General features: G+C 41.4%; 1 protein-coding gene across 5 annotated transcripts in view; it reads left to right on the plus strand.

Annotated features, from left to right (window-relative positions):
* The window catches only part of LOC126481408 (mesoderm induction early response protein 1), a 205,221-nt gene that overhangs the window by 33,866 nt on the left and 145,272 nt on the right, over positions 1-26,083 (plus strand). The window contains exon 2 of one of the 5 annotated variants that reach the window (XM_050105142.1): positions 6,258-6,459. The exons of the other annotated variants lie outside the window; for them this stretch is intronic. Coding sequence (XP_049961099.1) covers positions 6,414-6,459 — 46 coding nt within the window. The 5' untranslated portion in view covers positions 6,258-6,413. The remainder of the gene's footprint in view (positions 1-6,257; positions 6,460-26,083) is intronic. 5 annotated transcript variants of the gene reach the window in all.

A 26,083-nucleotide genomic window follows, 5' to 3' on the forward strand; every position in this document is an offset into this window, starting at 1 on the left:
GTACCGACTTGACAGAAAATCCTAGGAAGTTCTGGTCTTACGTTAAATCAGTAAGTGGATTGAAATAGCATATCCAGACACTCTGGGATGATAATGTCATGGAAACAGAAGATGACACGAGTAAACCTGAAATACTAAACACCTTTTTCCAAACCTGTTTCACAGAGGAAGATCGCATTGCAGTTCCTTCTCTAAATTCTCACATGAACGAAAAAATGGCTGACATCGAAATAAGTGTCCAAGGAGTAGAAAAGCAACTGAAATCACTCAACAGAGGAAAGTCCACTGGACCTGACGGGATACCAATTCGATTCTACACAGAGTATGCGAAAGAACTTCCCCCCCTCCCCTTCTAAAAGCCGTGTACCGCAAGTCTCTAGAGGAACGAAAGGTTCCAAATGATTGGAAAAAAGCATAGGTAGTTCCAGATTTCAAGAAGGGTCACCGAGCAGATGCGCAAAGCTATAGGTCTATATCTCTGACATCGATCTGTCGTAGAATTTTAGAACATGTTTTTTGCTCGTGTATCATGTCATTTCTGAAACCCAGAATCTACTCTGTAGGAATCAAGATGGATTCTGGAAACAGCGATCGTGTGAGACCCAATTCGCTTTATTTGTTCATAAGACCCAGAAAATATTGTATACAGGCTCCCAGGTAAATGACATTTTCCTTGACTTCTGGAAGGCGTTTGATACAGTTCCGCTCTGTCGCCTGATAAACAAAGTAAGAGCTTACGGAATATCAGACCAGCTATGTGGCTGGATTGAAGAGTTTTTCGCAAACGGCATGTTGTTATTAATGGAGAGACATCTACAGACATTAAAGTAACCTCTGGTGTGCCACAGGGGAGTGTTATGGGACCATTGCTTTTCAACAATATATATAAATGACCTAGTAGATGGGGTCGGAAGTTCCATGCGGCTTTTCGTGGATGATAGTGTAGTATACAGGTAAGTTGCAGCATTAGAAAATTGTAGCGAAATGCAGGAAGATCTGCAGCGGATAGGCACTTGGTGCAGGGAGTGGCAACCGACCCTTAACGTAGACAAATGTAATGTATTGCGAATACATAGAAAGAAGGATCCTTTATTGTATGATTATATGATAGCGGAACAAACACTGGTAGCAGTTACTTCTGTAAAATATCTGGGAGTATGATTACAGAATGATTTGAAGTGGAATGATCATATAAAATTAATTGTTGGTAAGGCGGTTGCCAGGTTGAGATTCATTGGGAGAGTCCTTAGAAAATGTAGTCCATCAACAAAGGAGGTGGCTTACAAAACACTCGTTCGACCTATACTTGAGTATTGCTCATCAGTGTGGGATCTGTACTAGGTCGGGTTGACAGAGGAGATAGAAAAGATCCAAAGAAGAGTGGTGCGTTTCATCACAGGGTTATTTGGTAAGTGTGATAGCGTTACGGAGATGTTCAGCAAACTCAAGTGGCAGACTCTGCAAGAGAGGCGCTCTGCATCGCGGTGTAGCTTGCTGTCCAGGTTTCGAGAGGGTGTGTTTCTGGATGAGGTATCGAATACATTGGTTCCCCCTACTTATATCTCCCGAGGCGATCACGAATGTAAAATTAGAGAGACTCGAGCGCATATAGGCTTTTTGGAAGTTGTTCTTCCCGCGAACCATATGAGACTGGAACAGGAAAGGGAGGTAATAACAGTGGCACTTAAAGTGCCCTCTGCCACACACTGTTGGGTTGCTTGGAGTATAAATGTAGATGTAGATGTAGATGTAGAAGAGGTGATGGTGTGGAGTTGCTGATCGCCAGACTTTGTGCCAGTGTAGTGTGCTCAGTTCCAGATTTCTCGACAGTGTCTCATTGGGTGAAGGCATATGACATTGTTGATTGTGAGCCTTCCATTGGATGGGGATGTAAAGTTTAGAACTCACCTTGTTGCTGTTTGATAGGAGCATCTATATGCTAGCTATGGATATCTCCCTCCCTCCTGTCTCCTCCCCACTCCTCCTCCCTCTGCCTCCCTCTCTCTCTCTCTCTCTCTCTCTCTCTCTCTCTCTCTCTCTCTCTCTCATATATATATATATATATATATATATATATATATATAAACAAAGATGAGGTGACTTACCGAACAAAAACGCTGGCAGGTCGATAGACACACAAACAAACACAAACATACACACAAAATTCTAGCTTTCGCAACCGACGGTTGCTTCATCAGGAAAGAGGGAAGGAGAAGGAAAGATGAAAGGATGTGGGTTTTTAGGGAAAGGGTAAGGAGTCTTCCAATCCCGGGAGCGGAAAGACTTACCTTGGGGGGGGGGGGGGGGGGGGGGGGGTAAGGACAGGTATACACTCGCGCACACACACATATCCATCTGCACATACACAGACAAAAGCAGACATTTGTAAAGGCAAAGAGTTCGGGCAGAGATGTCAGATGTCAGTCGAGGTGGAAGTAGAGAGGCAAAGATGTTGAAAGACAGGTGAGGTATGAGTGGCGGCAACTTGAAATTAGCGGAGGTTGATGCCTGGCGGATAACGAGAGGAGAGGATATACTGAAGGGCAAGTTCCCATCTCCGGAGTTCTGACAGGTTGGTGTTAGTGGGAAGTATCCAGATAACCCGGACAGTGTTAACACTGTGCCAAGATGTGCTGGTCGTGCACCAAGGCATGTTTAGCCACAGGGTGATCCTCATTACCAAAACAAACACTGTCTGCCTGTGTCCATTCATGCGAATGGACAGTTTGTTGCTGGTCATTCCCACATAGAAAGCTTCACAGTGTAGGCAAGTCAGTTGGTAAATCACGTGGGTGCTTTCACATGTGGCTCTGCCTTTGATCGTATACACCTTCCGGGTTACAGGACTGGAGTAGGTGGTGGTGGGAGGGTGCATGGGACAGGTTTTACAGCGGGGGCGGTTGCAAGGGTAGGAGCCAGAGGGTGGGGAAGGTTGTTTGGGGATTTCATAGGGATGAACTAAGAGGTTACGAAGGTTAGGTGGACGGCGGAAAGACACTCTTGGTGGAGTGGGGAGGATTTCATGAAGGATGGATCTCATTTCAGGGCAGGATTTGAGGAAGTCATATCCCTGCTGGAGAGCCACATTCAGAGTCTGATCCAGTCCCGGAAAGTATTCTGTCACAAGTGGGGCACTTTTGTGGTTCTTTGCCACGAAGTAAAATGATCCTAATCCTACTCCTAATGATCCAACTCCCCAAGACACTATCCAAATTGAACCCTGCCTGGAACAGTTCCGTCCTCCGTCACAGCGGGACCCACCTCCTCTTCCTCAAAATCACCCTCTCCAAACCTTCCAGGAATTTCTGAATTCCAACCTTGCCTCTCAATCCTTCTTAAAAAACCTTAATCCTAATCCAAACATTACCACTGCTGAAGCCCAAGCTATCTGTGATCTGAAGGCTGACCGATCCATCGTCATTCTTCCGGCGGACAAGGGTTCCACGACCGTGGTACTTGATCGCCGGGAGCATGTGGCTGAGGGACTGCGTCAGCTTTCAGACAACACCACATACAAAGTTTACCTAGGTAATCCCATTCCTGATGTCCAGGCGGAGCTTCAAGGAATTCTCAGAACCTTAGGCTCCCTACAAAACCTTTCACCTGACTCCATCAACCTCCTGACCCCACCGACACCCCACACCCCTACCTTCTACCTTCTTCCCAAAATTCATAAACCCAATCATCCCGGCCGCCCCATTGTAGCTGGTTACCAAGCCCCCACAGAGCGTATCTCTGCCTACGTAGATCAACACCTTCAACCCATTACATGTAGTCTCCCATCCTTCATCAAAGACACCAACCACTTTCTCAAACACCTGGAATCCTTACTCAATCTGTTACCCCCGGAAACCATCCTTGTAACCATTTATGCCACTTCCTTATACACAAATATTCCGCACGTCCAGGGCCTCGCTGCGATGGAGCACTTCCTTTCACGCCGATCACCTGCCACCCTACCTAAAACCTCTTTCCTCATTACCTTAGCCAGCTTCATCCTGACCCACAACTTCTTCGCTTTTGAAGGCCAGACATACCAACAATTAAAGGGAACAGCCATGGGTACCAGGATGGCCCCCTCGTACGCCAACCTATTCATGGGTCGCTTAGAGGAAGCCTTCTTGGTTACCCAGGCCTGCAAACCCAAAGTTTGGTACAGATTTATTGATGACATCTTCATGATCTGGACTCACAGTGAAGAAGAACTCCAGAATTTCCTCTCCAACCTCAACTCCTTTGGTTCCATCAGATTCACTTGGTCCTACTCCAAATCCCATGCCACTTTCCTTGACGTTGACCTCCATCTGGCCAATGGCCAGCTTCACACGTCCGTCCACATCAAACCCACCAACAGTACCTCCATTATGACAGCTGCCACCCATTCCACATCAAACGGTCCCTTCCCTACAGCCTAGGTCTTCGTGGCAAACGAATCTGCTCCAATCCGGAATCCCTGAACCATTACACCAACAACCTGAAAACAGGTTTCCCATCCCGCAACTACGGGTATACACTCGCGCGCACACACACACACATATCCATCCACACATATACAGACACAAGCAGACATATTTCCTGTCGTCTTTTTCTCTTTATTTTCTCTTTCTGTTTTTACCAGTAGTCTCACTTTGTATTCACCTTCCCCTTTTAACCGTAATCTACTGTACAATTTTATCTCGCCTATATATACTGAATAATGCGTAACCCACTTCCAAACCATAACCAAAAACAAAAAAAAAAAAATTTATTTTCCGCTTTCAACACTACCGCTGCTATAAAATTCACCGTTTCTAGTTCAATAACAGCTGCTTTCACGTATTAAACAACCATTTCGGCTACTTCTAATAACTTTCACTTTATTTCCACTTCCGTTTTTCGCACATCACTGATCATTTTAGCCGCTCCCCACAGGTTTTAACGTCATTATTTCTTCGTCAGACAATTGTTAGCCCCATTTTCGTAATCTTTCACCACAACACCACTCCTTTTAATACGTTTTTTCGAAATTTTCCCGAATTTCTCCGTCCTGTAAGGTGTTTTAGCGGCAACACAACCACCTAACCTTTATGCACATCGCTGTCTACCAACCCAAGTTCACCACAGGATCAACTTAACCAACACTTTTTCGCCTTTTTTCATACCAGATCTCCAGTTGCTTTCTAGTTCACCTTTATCTCTCCCCATATATTTTTATCTTTCATTTTCATTTCAACCTCATGTTAAACTTTCCACCTTCTAATACCATGTCACCCTCACAACACCCCCACAACGACCCCATTAAGTTTTATTTACATTCCCTCCGCAAACATGCCTTCACCCTAGCCAGATTACGCTCGCATATTTTATTTTCTCAGGCTTGTCTGACATTTGGCATAAACCCCAAAGGCCTCACACTTAAAGTTCCCATCTCTGGCTGCAACCCTTCTTTCCATCAGTCCCTATACCAGTTCCAAACTGAACAATCCATTGCCCTCACCCACCTAATCCTTCATCTACACATCAACTCAGCCAATGAACACACCCGTCAACTCCTATCCTTAATAAAAGTCCTCAATCTTTCCTCTCCCACATCCACACCAGCTATTCAGAGCATCCTCCTACAGGCCAACCACAAATTAGAACAGCATGCCACCCTTCACCTCAAAAAACTATCCAATCTCCTGGTTTCCCACCTCCGGAAAAAAGGTCTTTAAATATGTCTGCTTGTGTCTGTATATGTGTGGATGGATATGTGTGTGTGTGCGAGTGTATACCCGTCCTTTTTTCCCCCAAGGTAAGTCTTTCCGCTCCCGGGATTGGAATGACTCCTTACCCTCTCCCTTAAAACCCACATCCTTTCGTCTTTCCCCTCCTTCCCTCTTTCCTGATGAGGCAACAGTTTGTTGCGAAAGCTTGAATTTTGTGTGTATGTTTGTGTTCGTTTGTGTGTCTGTCGACCTGCCAGCACTTTCATTTGGTAAGTCACATCATCTTTGTTTTTAGATATATTTTTCCTACGTGGAATGTTTCCCTCTATTATAACCATATATATATAAAAATCACAAACAGTACAACTTTAACCTACAAAGGACAGATTTTCTTAGACACAGCACTCTCACTTCCTGAAACGAGGTGCCACTGTGCACCGGGAGTGAAAGGCTTACCAATCAGGTAGGTGTAAATCCATTGGTGGTTTTCCAGCCAACAGTGTGACTCTATTAAAGAGATTGACAAAATACATAATTAGATAAAATAAATTATTCAATTAACTGTTACAGGTGGCTGGAATTCAATAGTAGGAAAAGGAAGAGAAGAAAAATAATAGAACAACTTGGACTGGGGGAAAGGAATGTATGGAGCAGCTGCCCGTAGAATTTTGCGCACATCACAATTTAGTATTTGTGGTTTGAGAATCATGACTGAAGGTTGCGTAGATGGAAGAGACCTGGAGACAGAGGGATTCAGATAGGTTATGTAGTGGTAAGACAGAGATTCCAAAACCTGATTTTAAACTGTAAAACATTCCAGGGGCAGATGTGGAGTCTGACCATAATGTATTGACTATGATCTACAGATTAAACCTGAAGAAATTATGGAAAGATAGGAAATTAAGGCAATTCAGTCTGAATACGTTGAAATAACCAGAGAATGTTCAAAAGGAGGGAGTGTCAGGAAACTATAGACTGAAACAAGGGAAAGGAATGTAACAGACAGTGACTGAGTAGTTTTGAGAGATGAACTTGGCTGATGTTCAAGTGGTTAATTACTTCACTTTTACCGCCATTTTTGTATTAAAAATGTCATGGTTCATCCACCAGGAGCTGCTAATAAATATTTCTTCCTTACAACCAATTTCAGACTTCAGAACATCAGATAACTTAGTACTTTACAACAGCTTACATGGCAGTATTAATTGACACCACAGATTTAATGTTGCCATGCAAGCTCTTTTAAATTACATTAAGATACTGGATGATGATCTGAAGACTGAATCTGACTGTAATGGAGAAATACATAGCAGCCCTTGTTGGTTTAACTGTGATGTTTTTTTAAGTATTTACCAGTTGTGGGACACTGCCATCAACCATCACAAAATATGTCTTTCTTCTCTTTTTGTGGGTGTGTTCTGTGACTCATCTTTAAAGTTGTGCTGTACACACACACACACACACACACACACACACACACACACACACACACACACACACAAAACATGAAAATGAATGTTGGTAATGTTGCTGAAGCAGTTGATGGTGTATTTCATTTCACTGATACCAAGTAAGCAAGACTCAGGAAACTGCTATTTTAATCTCAAATGTGTGTGTTTGTCTGTCAGGTTATAATAGTTGCAATCATATTCATTCATTCTCATATTTTGTGCCATAAATCACATCACGCACTGTGTGATATCTTACTACTGCATACTCCTGCTTAAGTGTGGTATGTCATTGAACTGCCTGCCTTATCTATTGTTAATAGAGTAGGGTATGCAACTAGGGACTTTTTTTCGTAGAGGTATTATACACCCTTGCCTCTATGCCATTAACATTATTGTTTTACTCTTCGATAACACAGTGAATGTGGATCAGTAATACAACAGTCAATGCTTACGAGGTGGTGCTGATCCTAAATTAACAATAATTCTTGCATAACTCTAAACGGAGGTACAAGTGGCAGTGAAATCAATAGAAAAAATTGTATGTTGTAAGTGGTGTTTTGTATTGTAATAGGTGCTGTCAACATTCGACAGCACTAGTTACTTCATTAGCTAGGCTGTTAGTTCAGGAAGACTGTTCCCTAGAAGATTCCTGTTGAGTTATAAAACTCCGAAAATGCAGTTCTGAAATGAATAAACTAAATTTTGTAAGTTGAAATGAATGTTTTTGTGTGAAGTAAGGTTGTTATCTCACTGTACTAAGTTTTCTAATTCTTTTTCATGCATGGTACCCCATTTATAATTGATTTTCCTAGATTGTTCCAATCTTCTGAGCTTTGCAGCTAGAACACTGGATCACCCACTCTTCAATATGATACTCTACTATTGTCTCTTGGTATATGATTGCATATTTTAACTTCGTTTGTTGCCTCTTTGTTACTGGCCAGTTTTCTATTTTCTACTGATAGATACAAAGTAAGAAAACTAATTGACATATAGTTGTTGAAATTCTGATATTTGGAATGGGATAACAAGAAATATGAAAGGGTGACAGAAAATTTGCAGCCCCCCCCCCCCCCCCCCTTCTTTCTTCTTCCCCAGATTCCGCAGAAATAAATTTCTTTGCCTTATATTCTCATATCTCTGCCATATTTCTTCCCTCCAATTTCTGATAAAGGTACCTTGTTCCGAAGTCCATAAATTTTCTGAAACCATCCGTTACTAATAGTGTTACTTTAGTGACTTTCTTCATTATGTATTGTATGTATTGTTGGTTCACATTATATGCATCTGTAATTAATTCTCATATTTACATCATACTTGCCATGCCCATGAGTTTACCGGTCACAACATCTGTTCATAAAGAAAACAGTGAAATTAAATCATTATAAATTAATCACAAAAGTGTATCTGTAATATGATAATGGAAAGTTCTGGATGGAATGTAGATAATGGAAGAATTAAAAATAACCATTCACTGTATAGTTCAGGAGTTGAGTTGTTGACAGGTACATAAACAGAATTGAAATTATTGCTAAGAATTTGGACAATGTCCTCCTTTCAAGCTGAAAGGGGGAAGGGGGGGGGGGGGATGAGAGAGAGAGAGAGAGAGAGAGAGAGAGAGAGAGAGAGAGAGCATATGCATGACTACATTTCTCTGGCTAGGTGTGATTCTCCAGCCAGTAGACAGTGCAGCCTTCCTTTTGTATGTGTCTGTTTTGTTATTTATCTGTGAAGGAGGACATTATCTGAAGGCTTAGTAATGATTTCAGTCTTGTTTATTTGCCTGTCGGCAACTTAATGCTTCAATTGTAGCTCTACCACCATCCATAAGGAGGATATAAGAACAAAACTAGCAGAGGCAAGGAGAGCATTCCTCACTAAAAGTAGTCTCCTAGGCCTTCATTTGAGACACAAATTTCTGAGAATAGTATGACATTGCATGGGAGTGAATCATGGGCTGTGGGAAAACTGGGAAAGAAGAGAATCACAACATTTGAGATGTGATGTTAAAGAAGAATGGTAAAAATTAAATGCTCTGATAAGAAATGAGAAGGTTCTCCATAGAATTATTGAGAAAAAGAGTATTTGGAAAACACTAAGTAGAAAAAGATGTATTTGGATATTTTGGAAATAACTTCACAGTACTAGAGGGAGCCATAGAAGGTAAAAACCGTAGTGGAAGACAGAAATTGTAATATATCCTATAGATAATTGAATACATCGGGTGTACTGGAAGAGATTGTAATACATCTAATGAATAATTGAAGTAATCGGGTGCAGGTATTAACTCTGAGATGAAGAGATTGACACAAGATAGGAACTTGTGATGGGCTGCGTAAAATCAACTGGCCTGGTGAATTAAAAGGTAAAGTGAAAATTGAGTGCTGAAAGTAAACAAAAATTTTGAGGAGTGGCCACTAGAGAGGCAGCTAACTATATAATGAACAAACAAGCAATTTACACAACCTAGTCCACCACTTTTGCCAGAACATTATGAATTGAGTTCAGTGTTGTGTGGAGTGCATAAGTAGAATACCATTTTTGATATTGAATGTGGTTGGTTGTAGAAGTGCCTGAGAGTTAGTTAGTTATCTGTGAAGTTTGTATGATGTAATAAATCATTCTATTTGTCAATGTTAATAAGAATATGGTTGTACCATTTCCTTATTGTCAGTGATGTCACTGTTGCTTTTGCTTTCTTCACAGACTGTGTTTGTGTGATTCTTTGTGACTAGACCTGGTATTTAGTCATGGCCCTGTGTGTGTTGTGTGCTTTTGAGTGTGTGTGTCTGTGTGTTAGTGGCTATTTGCTTTTGATCTGTTGATATTGTACAACATGTTGCTAGTGGTTGGGGAATATTGCAATTGGTAATGTGAAGAGGACTACTTGTGAATATTGTTATTGAGGGTGCTGCCTTATCCTGTTACAAAAAAGGCATAGTTCAAACTTTTATATCACTTGCTTGCTGTTATTTTGTTGATCCATGTCTCTTACTTATTGTTCAGCAAGATATTACTTACATCTATTAAGTCACATGCCATAGTATTATCTATGAGGTGATGACATTGTTTTTTGGCCAGTGAGAATGACATATTTCTTTCCTAAAGTGAGGGTATGGGACTCTTCATGGGATCATATCTTATAAACCACCTTGATGGGCACTGAGATCTAGAATATCAAACCATATCTCAGACTTTATTTGGAAATTGTACACATTATAGCCTTCCAGCTACTGTTTCCTTTGAGTTTATCTCTCTACTTCGATATTTTGAATCCTGGATGCTTATTATTAGTTTACTGGAATATGACTCGGCATTTAGCCTATTTTTCTTTGTGACTAGTTTCACACTCCTGTTGTCTCATCTACCGTAGGTGCGGAATGATTGATCCTTTTTCTAGTACCTGTACATTTTACTTATATTCTCATTTTCTGTTTTTCCCTTTTTCGTGACATGAGGCAATTTTTAGAATTCCAAAAAGGCAGATGTTCAAGCATGGGTTGAAACTTGCCTTTGTTCATACTTCCTCCTTTGCTTCAGTTTCGGTGGTTGTTAAGTAAATGGTCCTAATTTCCCTCAGGTATTCTTAAATTTAATCAAGATTGGAATGATGTTTCTAAGTATTTCCATTAATTAAAAGGTATCCATTATCACAGTATTATGAAAAGGATGGATTGAATTATGACAGGAGTCCTATGAACAGTTTCCTCGTGGAGATTGGGGTTCCTCCAGTGCAGATCATGCACCAACAACAGCTTGTCAGTTATGCTAATTCGCAGCTTCTCAGAGCATCCAAACTAGTGTCTCCTCTTTCCAGACACAGAAATCCATCTCCCACTGAGGTGGCCCAGATCAAGGATTACGATTGCATTCCACATCCCGTCCCTCCTCTCTGAACTCCGACTGTTTCCTCTTCCACCTGTTCTCAGGGCCCACTCACGTACACCTCCGTGGTGCATCCCTCAGCTGCAGCTTCGTCTTGACCTATCGGAAGGTCCAAAAGATTCTGTTCCTCCTGAAGCCCTCCGTCACCAATTTTTTTTCCAGCCTTAGCACATCTCAAGGTTCAAAAGTAGTCTATGCTGGTGGTTCAGTTTTGTTGGTCACATGGGCTTTTGCTTAGACTCATGCAGAATATGCAGAACGTTGGTTCTTGTCGAATGGCTGTAGTGTTTTCACTGCTGAGTTGGTGGTGATATCTTGTGCTCTTGAGCATATCCATTCCTGCACCAGTAGCATATCCATTCCTGCACCATTGGGTCCTTTTTCATCTGCAGTGGATCCTTGAGCAGTTTACAGACTCTCGACCCGTGTTACCCTAGCCATCCCTTGGTCATTGCTATCCAGGTTTCCCTGCATGCACTTGAACCATGTAGATGTTCAGTGACCTTCATCTGGGCCCTGTGCCAGACTGGGATCCTGGCTAATGAACTTGCTCATAACCATGCTGATACATCGTGGTATGGGAAAACTTAACCAAAACGCAAGGTAAGCAGAGCTCAAAGGCTGCAGGGAGTGAAAGCGTAGACCCAAATGAGGTTACAGTTTCTTTTAAACTCCAGGCCTGAAGGGCCGCTGAACATTCACAACTGTAATGTCAGAATGACAACCTCAAGATTCAACGTAAGGAGGTAATCACAGTCTGAAGGACCCAACACTTTTGATTAATTATTGGCCAACACAATAAGTTACTGAAAGGAATGACTTTAATCGTTCGGCCAGAAGGGCCAATCAAATATAACCACAAATGCTGTTTTGATAATGCTACAAGAATGCAAAACCTACAGTTAATTTACTTCATCCAAAGGAGCAGTAAAGACCAAAAGACAAATTCATATACCAAAGGGTGTTTTTTATGAAACAAGCTAACAAGATAAAATTAATAACCAGATGTTGTGACGTTGCCACTTGGCCTGAAGGGCCTGAATATCAGTAGTAATAATTATTTGAGAATGGTTGAAGTTAGTGAGTTAGCACTTAAAACCAACCCGTGCTCCTCACCACTAGGAAAAATTTACAATCAGCTGTTCTAGGACTGCCTGCTTTAATATGGCACAGACCAGCAGAACAACTAGAAACTTCACTAACGTGGCATGTCGTCCACATAGGGCATGACAGCAACTCTCTATAACACACAAATTAAAAATTACTAAACATTGAAATACATGGTTCAAAATATAAATCCTATCTAGGCAGGAACTGTTAATGACACCCACTGGCCTTTGTAAATCTTTGACTTAGTAAATGTGACGGTCAGAACTAAATAATAATACCACTCAACAAATTGTAAAATACAAGATCATTATCGCACTTGGGTCAGAATAAAATTTCAACCACAGATAATATTTTAGGTTCAGTTATTAAGTCACAGAGAGTTAACTCTCTTTTCTAGTGATAGTTACACTTGACAATATAACAGCAGATCATTGAATTGGGATTTCGGGCACGCCTGGGCCTACTAAAATTGTGAAACACCATGGCACATGACCTTAGAACAAAACACACCTGACCACACGGGCAGAAATTGACTGAGACACATCAAGTCAAGAAATTCTCACCGTTAGTCCAGAAAGCAGACAAGCATTCAGCGACAGATTGCCTCCAGCACCAACTCGAGCTATGTCAATCGCCCCAGTTCCGCCATAGCAACGCGGATACGCTGCGTCAACAGTTGCCATGCCGAGCTTCCTTATCACACAGCCCGTCCAGAACGACTGCTGCTGTCCCGAGTACACACGATCATAGCAATCACGTGCGTTCACAGGAAGTTATACCACCTTTCCCGCAACATTGCATTGCCACACAACCAGAAATTAAACTCCCCGTCTCACTCTGGCGGCAGCACTCAATACTCTCGTTATCAGCAGGTCTCTCCCTAGAATGCAGCGCCCTCCGAAATTTAAAAGCAAACGGACCAATCGCGGCAGAGCAAACCCAAGGTTCCGGAAGACGACACACCACACCTAGCCAAAGATGAAGATGATACGGTTCACATGCCAAACTGGCTACAAGTAAACCGACTCTTTGAGATCGGTGTTCTGGAAACAGACCTCCAGTTGGTATTACACTGACAAGTCTTTGGACTCTGGCGTATGGAATGGTTCACTCTAACTTCACCAAACTAACTAGGGGTGATAAAGGAGTCTACGAATCCGTGGAGGTCTTCCATGCAGGCCTCTCACAAAGACTCTACTGTCCTTTGCCGGCTCTGCATCGGCTTGGCTGTCTCATGGCCATCTATGTCACAAGGACCCGTTGCAGTTACCATTTGACAGTGGTCCGCTATTTGCTGTACTGTCCCAAGCTAGCCGCGCTGCGGTGGGCTCTTAATTTGGCTGACTCTCTTACCGCTAGTGTTAGGAGACAATGTCTCAGTGGCAGACTTAGTTTTATGTTTTATTCGTGAAGGGGGCTTCTACCACTCTTTTTAAGGGAAGGCCACTTAACATTATGAATCCATTTGAGAGATTGTCAGAACACTCTGTTGCCTCCTCTGCCCAGACCGGGTTGCAGCTGTCTGGGCTTGGTGGTCCAGCCCGGTCTTCACCGTACCTACTCTTTTGCTCTTCTTCTCCCCACCTACTCTTTTGCTCTTCTTTTCCCCTCTCATGTGGCCTGTTAGACTTGTTCATGTTTTGTCTCTCTCTGCTTCTCTTGCCCTGTTCATGTTGGTAGTCTTTCCTAGACAATTTCTGAGAGTGATACCTCTGACGAGCGATGGGGGTGGGGGATGTATGCCCCCTCATTGCACTCTGCTTGGGGGGGGGGGGGGGCGGCTTCCAGCTACTCCCTAGATGGGTCACCTCACCTGTCTTCCTTTATACGTCTCTTCCTTTCTTCTTTTTTGTCCCGTATAAAGCCTTCGTTGTCCTTTGGTAGACCTTGGGGTTTTCCTCCTCTGGCCATTGCGCATTAGGCCATGTCTGATGCACAGTCATGTAGAACTGTCTTTTCAAGGGAAAAGGGGCTAAGACCTTGTAGTTTGATCCCTTTTAATCATCCAACCAACCCACCAACCAATGTTCAAGCTTTCCATCCTATAGCCCAATTTTGCAGCTCCTCCATGACTCCATGCTTGTTCTTGGCTGACCTGTCCTCTTTGACCCTCTGGATTTCCATCTGATATGTTCTTCATTCCTTCTGTATCACTCATCTGTGCCTTGTTCCCCACCTATCTCAATCCAGCTAATTTCACTAGTCTCCTAGTAGGCGAATCTTTCTATGTAATGTACACCTCATGATTATACTACCTCCTCCACTTTTTCCCCCCCCCATGTTGGGCCAGTGATTCTTTGAAGTTCCTTTCTCTTAAAGGCGTCCAGCATCTTTTGATGCTAATGAACAACTTTCCATAGCATATGTAAGCACTAGTCTTACAAGTGTTGTATAAATCATGAAGTTCATGATATGAGTTAAGAGCCTTGATGAAAATAGTTTTTTGTTGTAAAATAGGGTCTGTGCTGGCTGCTATTGATCTCTGTTTCATTTCATAAGAGGTGTCAATGAGTAGGCGACAGTTGATCCCGGATATTTAAACTGCTTAACTCTCTTGAAAGTATAATTTCCCAATGCTACTAACGGTGGCATGTCTCCTTGTATGCTTTCCCAGGAGCCATATATTTTGTTTTCTTGTGGTTGATATTCAGTCCCATATTCCTGCAGGCCTACTAAACTATGATTAATGTCTCCTCCATTGCTTTCCCAGTTCTTGTGACTATATATGTACCATTGACATAAGCTGTTACCTGGACTGACTTATAAAAGATCATTCTCTTGCAAAGCAATTTACATACCTTTTGCCATTAAACAACATATCTCCTTGCCTTGCACAATCTTGTATTATTATTTTCCAAAAGTTCCTAGGTCAATCAAGGCATGATACAGTTGCCCTTTGTTTATGCTACCATATGCTGATTTTTAGTTGATGAAAAGGTTATGCATGTCTATCCAAATTCATTTGCCTTTCCTAAAATTAACCTGGTAAAGATCTGATCTGTTTTTCATTCCCCTGGGAGAAATCCTAGTTAGTATGTGCTAGTCTCTCTAAACAACAAGAATACTTTATATTACAAATTTAGCAGCCTAATTCCTCGACACGTATCACACACCATTATATCTCCCCTCTTGCATACAGGGCATATAATTCTTTCTCTTCACTGCTGGAGCATTTTTGCACTTCATCCCATACCAAAATGACCAGTTTTAGGAGAATTTGTTCGACTGATTGGCACCTTGCTTGTAGAGTTCTATTGCAGTATTATCTGTTCCTGGTGATGTATTGTTCTTCTGTTTCTCCAGAGCATTTCTCATCTTTTCGAGAATTGGTACACCAGTATTTTCATTCAAGTCATTTAATTCTTAATATTAGAAAAGGATAGATTGGTACTCAGCGTAAAGATGACACATTGAGTTTCAGCAGTCACAATGACAAGATTCCAATACATTCAGCTTTTGACCAAAGGCTTCTTCAGGGAAGAAAAACACACACAGATTTACACCACCAAACACTCCTCATGCTACCTTCATCCAGATAGCAATTGTGCGCGATCCATCCACCCAGCCCTTCCTATTCCACTCCTGTCAGAGGTCTGCCCTACCCCCTCAGAGGGCAGGCCACTTGTGAAAGCAGCCGTGTCATATGTCAGCTTTCTATATTGGCACGACTACCAACTAGCCGTCCACCAGGATGAGTGGCCACTGCCAAACTGTGGCCAAGAGCAAAATAGGCCACTCTGTGGCACAACAAAGAGCTGCTTGATTTCTCAAACTGCTTCACAGTGTGGGCCATCCAGACCTTCCCATCCACCACCAGCCTTTCTGAACTGTGCAGACAGGAGTTAATCGAACAACACATTCTCTGCTCCCGAAATCATCCCACCCTCAACTTAACGGTAACCTACTGTTCCCGCATCCTCCACCCAATAGTTTCTGCCCTCCTTTGACCTATCACCTCCTCCCAGTTTGCATCCCCTCACCCTTGTTGTGCACCACTCTCTGCCAGTGCACCAGCCAGTCTTTGCCCCTTCTCTGCTCCTCTCCTTTTGCACTCCCCCCCCCCCTCCCCCTCCCCCGTCCCACAGCCTCCTGATGCTCCGTCTGGCAGCCTTGTCCTGCCACTATCTAGTCCCTGCTCGCTTCATCAGCCTGTACTGACTACTTTCCCCTCACCCGCAGCCTGCTATCCCTCTTCCTCCCCTGCCCGATTGCTAGTGCTGTTCAGCGTGACACAGTTGCATTTTGGTTGGAAATAGTGGTCATGTGGGCATGAAGTGTGCTTGCTTGTGTGGATGTGTCTGTTTTCCTTTCTGAAGAAGGCTTTGGCTGAAGGCTTAATTTGTAACAGTCTCTTTGTAATGTCTGTCTGCATCCCAATGTCTCATATTTACGGTAAGTAGCATTATGTCCTTTTCATAATGTTGTTGATATTCCAAATTGTACTTTCTGTTGTTTCATTTAATCCTTGTACATCTATGGGTTCTCGTTGTGTGGAATTGAGGAGTTTATCAAAATGTTGGCTCCACCACTCACAGATCTCTGTTTCCCACACTTACAATTTTTCGTGTTCCATTCTTCACCAAATTGGCAATTTCTCTGAAGGGGTGTCATTCACCTCCCGATAAAATTTCCTCACCTTGTGACATTTTATTCAGTAAATGATATAAGTTGCTAATAACAGATACTTTTTGTACAAAGCTGATTTGAGAAACTGGGGCAATGTGACTTTACTGATAAGTATCCAGAGTTAAAGAATGTAACCTGAATGTTTTGGTGATTGATGATTGCTGTATATTATGTGAAAATTTGTATCACATTAAAGGAAATAATGAGTTACTAATGATGGAGCTAAGTGAGTTCTGGAAACTGTTGTTGAAATAAATGTTCCTTTTTAAGCACTTGTAAGCTACTGAATCATGTAAAATTTGAAGAGCAGTTGCATAAACTATGAAACTAGACAAATTTTTGTTGAATGTGTTGAGCTAAGAGCTTCAAAACTAATATCTAATGTGCTCTGGTTGACTGTTGTATGGGGCATCATTGCATGACATGAAAACAAGGTAATTATCATTATCTTCCCTATAAAATGAAGAATTGTTTTCTTCCCTATTATGAATGATTTTTGTTATTTCTAGATTATGCTGCTTGCTTATGAGTTGTTGTGATGTAGACAGTGTACAGTTTAGATTTTTTTCTGTTAATTAGTAACTAAGTAAAGTTAGTTATTAAATTTCAAAGATTAAAAAAATTCAACTAATTTCATATTCTTATTCAACTCTTCATGGTACAAAATCCTTGTTATAACCCACTTCAGCCATATTAAAATTTATAGAAATGAATTGTGTAAATGTATCAAGTTTTCTACCCATCCCGATGACCATCTATTCTCAAAGACTGTGAAAGGATTCCTTAAGCTGTATCTGCCTACTGGAGGTAACATGTAAGGGAGCTCAATTGTGACTGAGTTTGAATTTAACAAACACAGAGTCCCCCAGTGGAGGCCAGTTAGCGCTGTTGGTTCTCTAGTATCATAAAATCGAGGCATAAATGACTGTCAAACATTATGTGTCGTGGAGAGTGACTATGATGGTTTAACTGCCAGGGATACAAGGATGATTGAGACCTCTTAACGAAAACATCGGAGTTATCTATGCACAAGTGTCATCAATGGCTGAGGCAAAAAAAGAAGTTGTTAAAGGGCAATCCCAAGGCACTTCCTGCACCCCAACTGGATTAGGCTTGCTCAAGTATGTAGGGCTCTGCCTCTTTCCTTTTAATTCCCTTAGCTTCTTGCAGGTTGAAAATGGATCAGTTCCCACAAACTCTTAATCGCTGCCAGCGGGATCAGTTTACCCTCTGGGAGCAATAATATCTTTTTCCCTGAGGGAACCTTAGCTGGCCCACTCGGAGGAACAGAACATATTCATGACTAACAGAGCTAATATCTCATCTCTAATACGTTCAACACCATGTAGGTTTAAACTCCAACATTCATTTCATTGTATTGAGAATTAAGTACTAAATGCTAACATGGCTGTATGTTCCATAAACACATTTAATATAGTAGATAGCGGTGCAAAACTTTATTCAGACATATGGAAACAAAGCTCAGTTTGATCTCTGCTGTCTACCATCTTTTTCTGTTGCATGAAAATAAAGAATAAGTTCAGTTTTTTTTAAATAAATATCTGTGATTCTAACAGTTATAATACATGAGGAGGTCAACAAATGTCTATAGTTAATTACAACATTCTGATATCAATGATAAAGTTCTAATAGAGCTATCTATTTATCTTTCTCATAAACTGGAGCTTGTGTCTGCCACTTCTGGGGGTTTCCGGCGACTAGAGGAAGCAATGTGGTGCTGGTGTGCAAGACTCACATGTCCCCTTCATCTTTGGACTTACTTGGAGATGCTTTGCCAATCTTCTTTTCAGGATAGTCGGCTGCGACGATCTGCCCTACTACTTCTCTGAAGATATCATGCTGTTTGGAGGAATTTTCTCTACTCTTAAAATGATTGTGTACACTCAAGATACTTTTAAATCAATCCTACTATATTTCACTTCCACAAACAGAACACCACATGACAGTTTTCACGTAAATGAATCATATTTCGTAAGCCCAATGACTCGCGGTCTGTCAGAAACTACTACATACTTTTACATTAAATACAGTTCCAAAAATCTCTCAAGGTTCTCGCAAGTCCACCATCCACAACTCTAGAGAGTCAGTAAGTAAGTAAAAATAAGTGTCATTTCTTTTCTCTTGCACAATTCAACTGTTCACAATAATGACTGACATAGCACCATCACAGAGTAAGGCGTGCTTGCTCCTAGTGCTGGTCATGTAACTTCTGTGATGAGCGTAGCAACCACTTGCTCGCGCCGAACGACCATCACTATTGCCTTATTCTCCTGATACACAACCATCCTGCACACTTGTACTTAAAATATCGAGTGTTCGATATGGTGGAAACCCAAGTGCCTCCAAAATTTATACCAAAATTCTCGAGGCACTACTCAGTGATGAGAGATTAACACACAACTTCTTTGCTTATTTCTTTTTTCGAATCACTTGAAAGTGAAGCAGCTGTGGAAAACAGAAATTGACACATCTGTATTTTGCAAACCACTGTGAACTGCACGGCAGAGGGTACGTCTCAATGTACCTGTTACAAGGGTTTCTTTCTGTTCCGTTCACATATTGAGTGCAGGTAGAATGATCATTTAAATGCTTGTGTGTGCTGTAATTAATCTAATCTTGTCTTCATGGTCCCTGGGTGAGAGGAAAGTAGGGGGTTGTAGTATATTCCAAGAATCATAATGTAAAGCTAGTGCTTGAAACTTTTTAAGTAGGCTTTCTACGGATAATTAATGTCTATCTTCAAGAGTCTGGCAGTTCAGTATCTCTGCGACACTCTCCCACCGGTCAAACAAACTTGTGACCATTTATGACCGGGTGAGGTGGCGCAGTGCTTAGCACAATTCGGCAGGACAACGGTTCAAATCCACGTACGGCCATCTTGATTTAGGTTTTCCATGATTTCCCTTAATCGCTTCAGGCAAATGCTGGGATGGTTCCTTTGAAAGGGCACGGCCTATTTACTCCTCCATCCTTTCCTAATCTAATGGACCAGTGACCTCGCTATTTGGCCTCCTCCCCAAAATCGACCAACCAACCATTCGTGTATACCTTCAGTATCACCTTGTTGTCCTATTTGTTACTTGAGCAATATTCCAGAATGGATTATACCTTCAGTATCACCTTGTTGTCCTATTTGTTACTTGAGCAATATTCCAGAATGGATTATAAGAGTGATTTGTAAGCAGTCTCCTTTATAAATTGATGGCATTTTCAGTATTCTGCCAATGAACAAAAGTCTGCCACCTGCTTTACCCATGATTGATCCAATGTGATCATTCAATTTCATACCTTTAGAAAGTGTTACTCTCAGGTATTTGTAGGAGTTGGCCAATTTCAATTGTGACTCTTTGATATTGTAGTCGTAGGATACTAAATGCATAATTTTACATTTCTGAACATTTAATGCAAGTTGTCAGTCTTTGCACCACTTTGAAATTATCAAGATCAACTGAATATTTATGCAGTTTCTTTCAGACAGTACTTCACTATATTAGAACTGCTTCATCTGCAAAAAGTTTGAGATTACTGACAATATTGACTGTAAGGTCATTAATGTACAACATGAACGCAAGGACCCCAACCCATTTCCCAGCGGCACCCGAAGTTACTTATACATCTGATGATGACTTTATATCCGAGATAACATCCAGTCACATACTTTACTTGATACCCCAAATGATTGTACTTTATACCATAAGGTAAATGTGGTGCTGAGTCAAACCCGTTTCGGAAGGGCCTTAATCCGAAGCTTTCAGTATGTCATGTGAGAAATGTGCAAGTTGTGTTTTGCGTGATCAATATTTTCAGAATCCGTGCTGGTTGGCATGGAGTAGGTCATTCTGTTCGAGATACATCATCATGTTTGCGCTCAGAATGTGTTATAAGATTCTACAACAAATTGATATCAAGAATATGGGATGGTAGTTCTGTGGATCACTTCTATATCTACATTTACATCTGTACTCTGCAAACAACTGTGAGGTACATGACAGAGGGTATGTCGCATTGTACCAGTTATTAGGATTTCTTCCTGCTCCATTCACGTATGGAGTGCAGGAAGAATGATTGTTTGAATACCTCTGTGCTTGCAGAAGTTAATTTAATCTTCTACTACCCTTCTTGTAAAAGGGAGTGACGTGTACTTTCTTCCAAATACTGGGCACAGCTTTTCATTCAAAGGATCTATGACAGGATATAATTAGAAAAGGGGCTAACTCAGCAGGAAATTCAGTATAGAATCACATAGGGATCCCATCGGGCCCAGGAGCTTAATTCAGTTTTAACTAATTTCAACTGTTTCTCAACACTACTGACGCTGACACTTATTTAATTCATCTTTTCAGTGGTACAAGGATTAAATTGGGGCAGGTCACCTGGATTTTTCTTTGTAAAGGAATATTTAAAAGCAAAGTTGAGCATTTTAGCGTTTGGTTTGCTACTCTTGGTTTCAGTTCTTATCTCTCTCAGAAGTGACTGGATATACTAACTTTGGCGCAGTTAACAGCCGTTTCATATACCAGAATTTCTTTGAATGTTATGAAAGGTCATTTGACAGTATTCTGCTACAGCAGTCATTCAGCATCTTGCTATGTATAACGCTATGTTTTGTTTTACACCCATTATGCAGTAGTCTCTGGTTCATCAGAAGTTTCTTCACAGTAACTGTATACCATGGAGGGTTCTTTCCATTATGAACTGTTCTGCTTACCAAATTCATGGTCAACTATTCTTTTAAAGCTGAGCCATAGTTCCTCTGCATGCTCCTGTCCTGTGCTGAAAGTTTCAAGTTTCTCATTAAAATTTGACACTACTGCTTTCGTTTGTAGTTTACTGAAAATATATATGCGGTGTGATTAAAATAGTAATGTGGTCTCTATACATCCAACATTCAAGTTTGGCACACATGTTCCTGATGTATGTTTGCACTTTCAGCTGTTTTGAGTATTTAGTTTGTTGTCGACAGTCAGAAAGTCTATATATTATGTTTTTGAGTGTTTGATGAATTTTTTCTTTCCAAAAAGATAACTCAAAGAATTTGCATTAAATTTTGCTTGAAAAATGGAATAGAGTGCAGCACTGCATTGAAATGTTGACTGTGGCTCTTTGCAAATCTACTATAAGCATGACAAGAGCTTGTGAGTGGTATAAACATTTCAAAGAGGGTCGAGAAGATGTTAAAGACAATGACCACCTGGGCACCCTACCGCATCAATTACTGACGATAGTATGGGAGAAGTAAAGAAAATTGTTTTGGAAAATTGCCGAATCACCATCAAGGAGGTTGCTGATTATATCAACATATTCTTTGGCACATGACAAGCATTTTTTTTTTTTTTTTTTTTTTTCACATTCCTTAGGCATGAAACGTGTAGCAGGGACATTTGTTTTGAAATTGCTGGATTTCGACCAAAACTGTTGTGTGGACATCGTTCAGGAATTGCTAAATGAAGTCAACAATCCAGAATTTGCAAAGAAAGCTATAAAATGTGGTGAAACATGGGTATAGTGCGTGCAGAATGCCGTGGTCACTAGATGCACAGATGGCAGGGCATGCGTGGGGGGGAGCGATAGTGATGGAGGCTGCGGCAGAGACTGTAGGGGAAATGCCGCATGCCGGAAGGGAAGTGCCATTCTAAACTGAAGCCTACACTCACATTTTCTGTAAATATTAAGCGGGTCCCCCTTCAAGCACACACTTGCATGGTGACCATTCAAAAAGATCTGTCACCTCTTCTTTGGCTAGCACCTAAGAGGAATTCCGCCAAAAATGCAGCAATTTATTTTCATACTAAAATGTAGACTTTCACGGCCGGAAATATCATGTCCATTATAATTATCCGAGCTGTTATGCCATGGTCGGTTGACGAATTCTGTTTCGATTCCCAACGTTTCGTCTCCGACTACGGGAGACATCTTCAAGGGGGTCCGTAGCTCAATGGAAGGTCCAACACACCCACTGCCTCGCTACTGACTGCTGCTAAATTCCGTGTCCGCGCGCTCCCACGCCGCGGCGTGACGTCACGTGTTTTGAAAACGTCAGTGCAATTGGCCGCTGTCCGTCGCCGTCGATCGCCGTTGCCATCACCCAGTAGTGGGCGGGTGGTACACATCTTCTTTAACACCGGCATCCATATGCCGTTTAATTTCACACCCTCCTCCTTACGGTTGAAATTATTTGGGTGTTTGGAAGAGCATAAGGGAAATTGCAGAAGAGGAGAAACGGAATGATCAGGTGTTGCGGAGCATGCTTTCCAGTCAGGGAACCACAATATTCGTTTCGAGGAGACGCAAGTACTAGCGGCCACAAGCGGATATTACGAAAGGCTCTACAGGGAGGCAATCGAAATCGCTAAACACCCAAATAATTTCAACCGTAAGGAGGAGGGTGTGAAATTAAACGGCATATGGATGCTGGTGTTAAAGAAGATGTGTACCACCCGCCCACTACTGGGTGATGGAAACGGCGACGGACGGCGGCCAATTGCACTGATGTTTTCAAAACACGTGACGTCACGCCACAGCGTGGGAGCGTGCGGACGCGGAAATAAGCGGCAGTCAGTAGCGAGCCAGTGGGTGTGTTGGACCTTCCATTGAGCTACGGACCCCCTTGAAGATGTCTCCCGCAGTCGGAGATGAAACGTTGGGAATCGACACAGAATTCATCAACCGACCACGGCATATCAGCCCGGATAATTATAATGGACATAATTTATTTTCATGTGGTTTGTTAACCATTGGTAACTTTCAGAAAAGTGTCACGAGTGGGGAATTTTGAGTAAAAACTACACATTTCTTTTGTTGCCATGTTAAAATTTGCTTCTTTTGCCAAAAATCAGCGGAGTTTACACAGTCTCACCTCACTAAGATTATGTATAGATGCAGTTGCGAGAGAATTCTGAAACAGTGGTTTATTATGTGAGGAAAAGGAAGGTCAGTATATTATGAGAAAGCACACCCTCGGTACAAAATAAATGTGTAATTATCTCATTGATTTTGTTTGAAAACCCATAGCATTTCTCATTCATCAGCTGTCAATGGCTCCTAAAAGTAAGATTCTTTCATCAGAAAATTCTGTAGTTTGTGGAATAACGTGGTAGATAATGAAGTTTTGCATTATAACCATACGGCAAAATAACCTCCTCTTGCGTGCTACCATTTGCCAAAATCTCATTTCGATATCTCAAACCGCTTTAGAAATATGAGGAATCGTGTGGATATTTCTCTCTACATCAGATCAATTTTCTTGAGATTGGTGACAGATAGAGACCTCCACCCAAGTCTAAAGAAAAATTCAATATGTTAGCTAAATTTCATATGTAGCAACATGTTACGTAATATGCATCAAACACAAAATCATAGTGATCCCTCTTTTTCATTGCAGACTTTCTCAAATTTCTCGCAGTGTCTTTATTTCCGTGTAAATATCACAATAATTATGACCATTAACGAAATGATGGGCACATCATAACGACTTAAGAGCCAAGACTAAATAAAATTCAAGTTCAATCACATGTGAATGTTCTTCTCACTGTTCTCTTTGATTACCGTGGGATAGTGCACCATGAGTTCCTGCCTTAGTGTTGTACTGGAAGTTACATGCCAGTTGCGTGAAGCAATCCAAAGAAAATGACTAGACTTGTTACAAAATTACTCATGGAAGTTGCATCACACTACTGCTCCTGCTCACACCTCAGTGGTTGGTTGTGATTTCTTGGCCAAAAAAAAAAAAAAAAAAAAACACACGCTATGTTGCCTCAGCCACCGTATTCACTGGATGTGGCCCCCTGTGATTGCTTTCTATTCCTGAGGCTGAGGAGAACCATGGAATAATGTCATTTTGCCACTATTGATGCTGTAAAAGAGAGAGAGAGAGAGAGAGAGTTGAAGGGGCTGAACACCATAATGAAAAGTGGATTCCAGAGGTGCTTCTAAGATTGGAAAAAGCCCTGGCACAAGGGTATTATATTTGAAGGGAATTAACTTGAAGAGGACAAATTTTATGTTGATGAATAAATAAAGATTCTTTAAGGAAACAAAAATTTTCATTAATTTTTGATCACACCTAATATCTCTCTACTTGTTTTTGTTGTCCTTAATGCTTTTCTAATTATTGTTGCCACAACTGTGTCATGGTCACTGATACAGTTTCGATGTGGACATCCTCAAAAAGGTCGGGACTGTTTTTTTGCCAATGGATTCAATATATTCCCGTTGTGGGTGGCATTTGAAACTGTCAGTTGTAGGTAGGTTTCAGAGAAGACATTTAGCAAAGCTTCACAGGATGTCTTGTCACACCCATCACTAACAAAACTAATTTTACCATTTTATTGTTGGATGATTCAAGTCTCCACCAAAGTTACGTTATGATCATGGAACACACATACAAGAAAGTTCTCTAAGTTTTTGATTATGCTACGAGGTGGGTCAGAAGGAGTGACGGAAGGATCTAATTATTGTTTCATGCCCAACCCTGATACTGAGACTTGCCCAAACAATCTTGCATGCAACTTCAATTTCTATCACAATGGATTTTAGTTTCTTGTGTACTGTGACAAGTACAACACCTTCATTTCCCATTAGCCTATCCTTTTAATAAACAGTTAAAGTTTCCCCAAAAATCTCATTGCCATCAATTTCAGCTTTCAACCCGCTTTCTGTGCGTAGTATTATATGAGCTTCACTGCTTTTAAGAGCACTTTGTTGTGAATTTTTCAGCAGTTAACTACTAGGATTTTAATAATTTTGTCAATGAGGGCATTCTTTTGGACCTTACACTTATACTTCTAAATCTCTTACAACTATCGTTATCTGGACTGAATGGATAGTCACCCAATCGAAAAAAAAAAAAACAACCTTGCATGCTATGTCGTGCAAACCTGGGCTTTTTGGGGGGACCCTACAGTTCTCAATTATGTGGTGCACGTCCATGAAGTAACACCCTAACTTATCATAGAACCATCAAAGTCTCTGTCCTCTTGACACAGAACCAGGGGCCATGATCAGTTTTGGGACAGTGCTGCAAATTGTGAGCTTCATTGAAACTCGGTGCACCAGGTTGGTCTTCTCAACTTTCTCTGTCAGCCACTGGAATGATCCAAGTGTGCCCAGACAACCAGCATCATTTTTTCGCAGAATGCAGCAGAGTCTACATTTGGGTTGCATACTGTTCCCTCAGTGTTGCTGGAATGAATTAATATTTTAGTAGTCATAAATTTTAACTTGAGAGTCCAACAATTAGTTCAGTGTATTTCTTTCAGCCTTTACAACAGTTGTTTCAGTTTGTCTTCTTTTACCTCCATACCG

Source organism: Schistocerca serialis, chromosome 5 (genome assembly GCF_023864345.2).
Source record: "Schistocerca serialis cubense isolate TAMUIC-IGC-003099 chromosome 5, iqSchSeri2.2, whole genome shotgun sequence".
NCBI lineage: Eukaryota > Metazoa > Arthropoda > Insecta > Orthoptera > Acrididae > Schistocerca > Schistocerca serialis.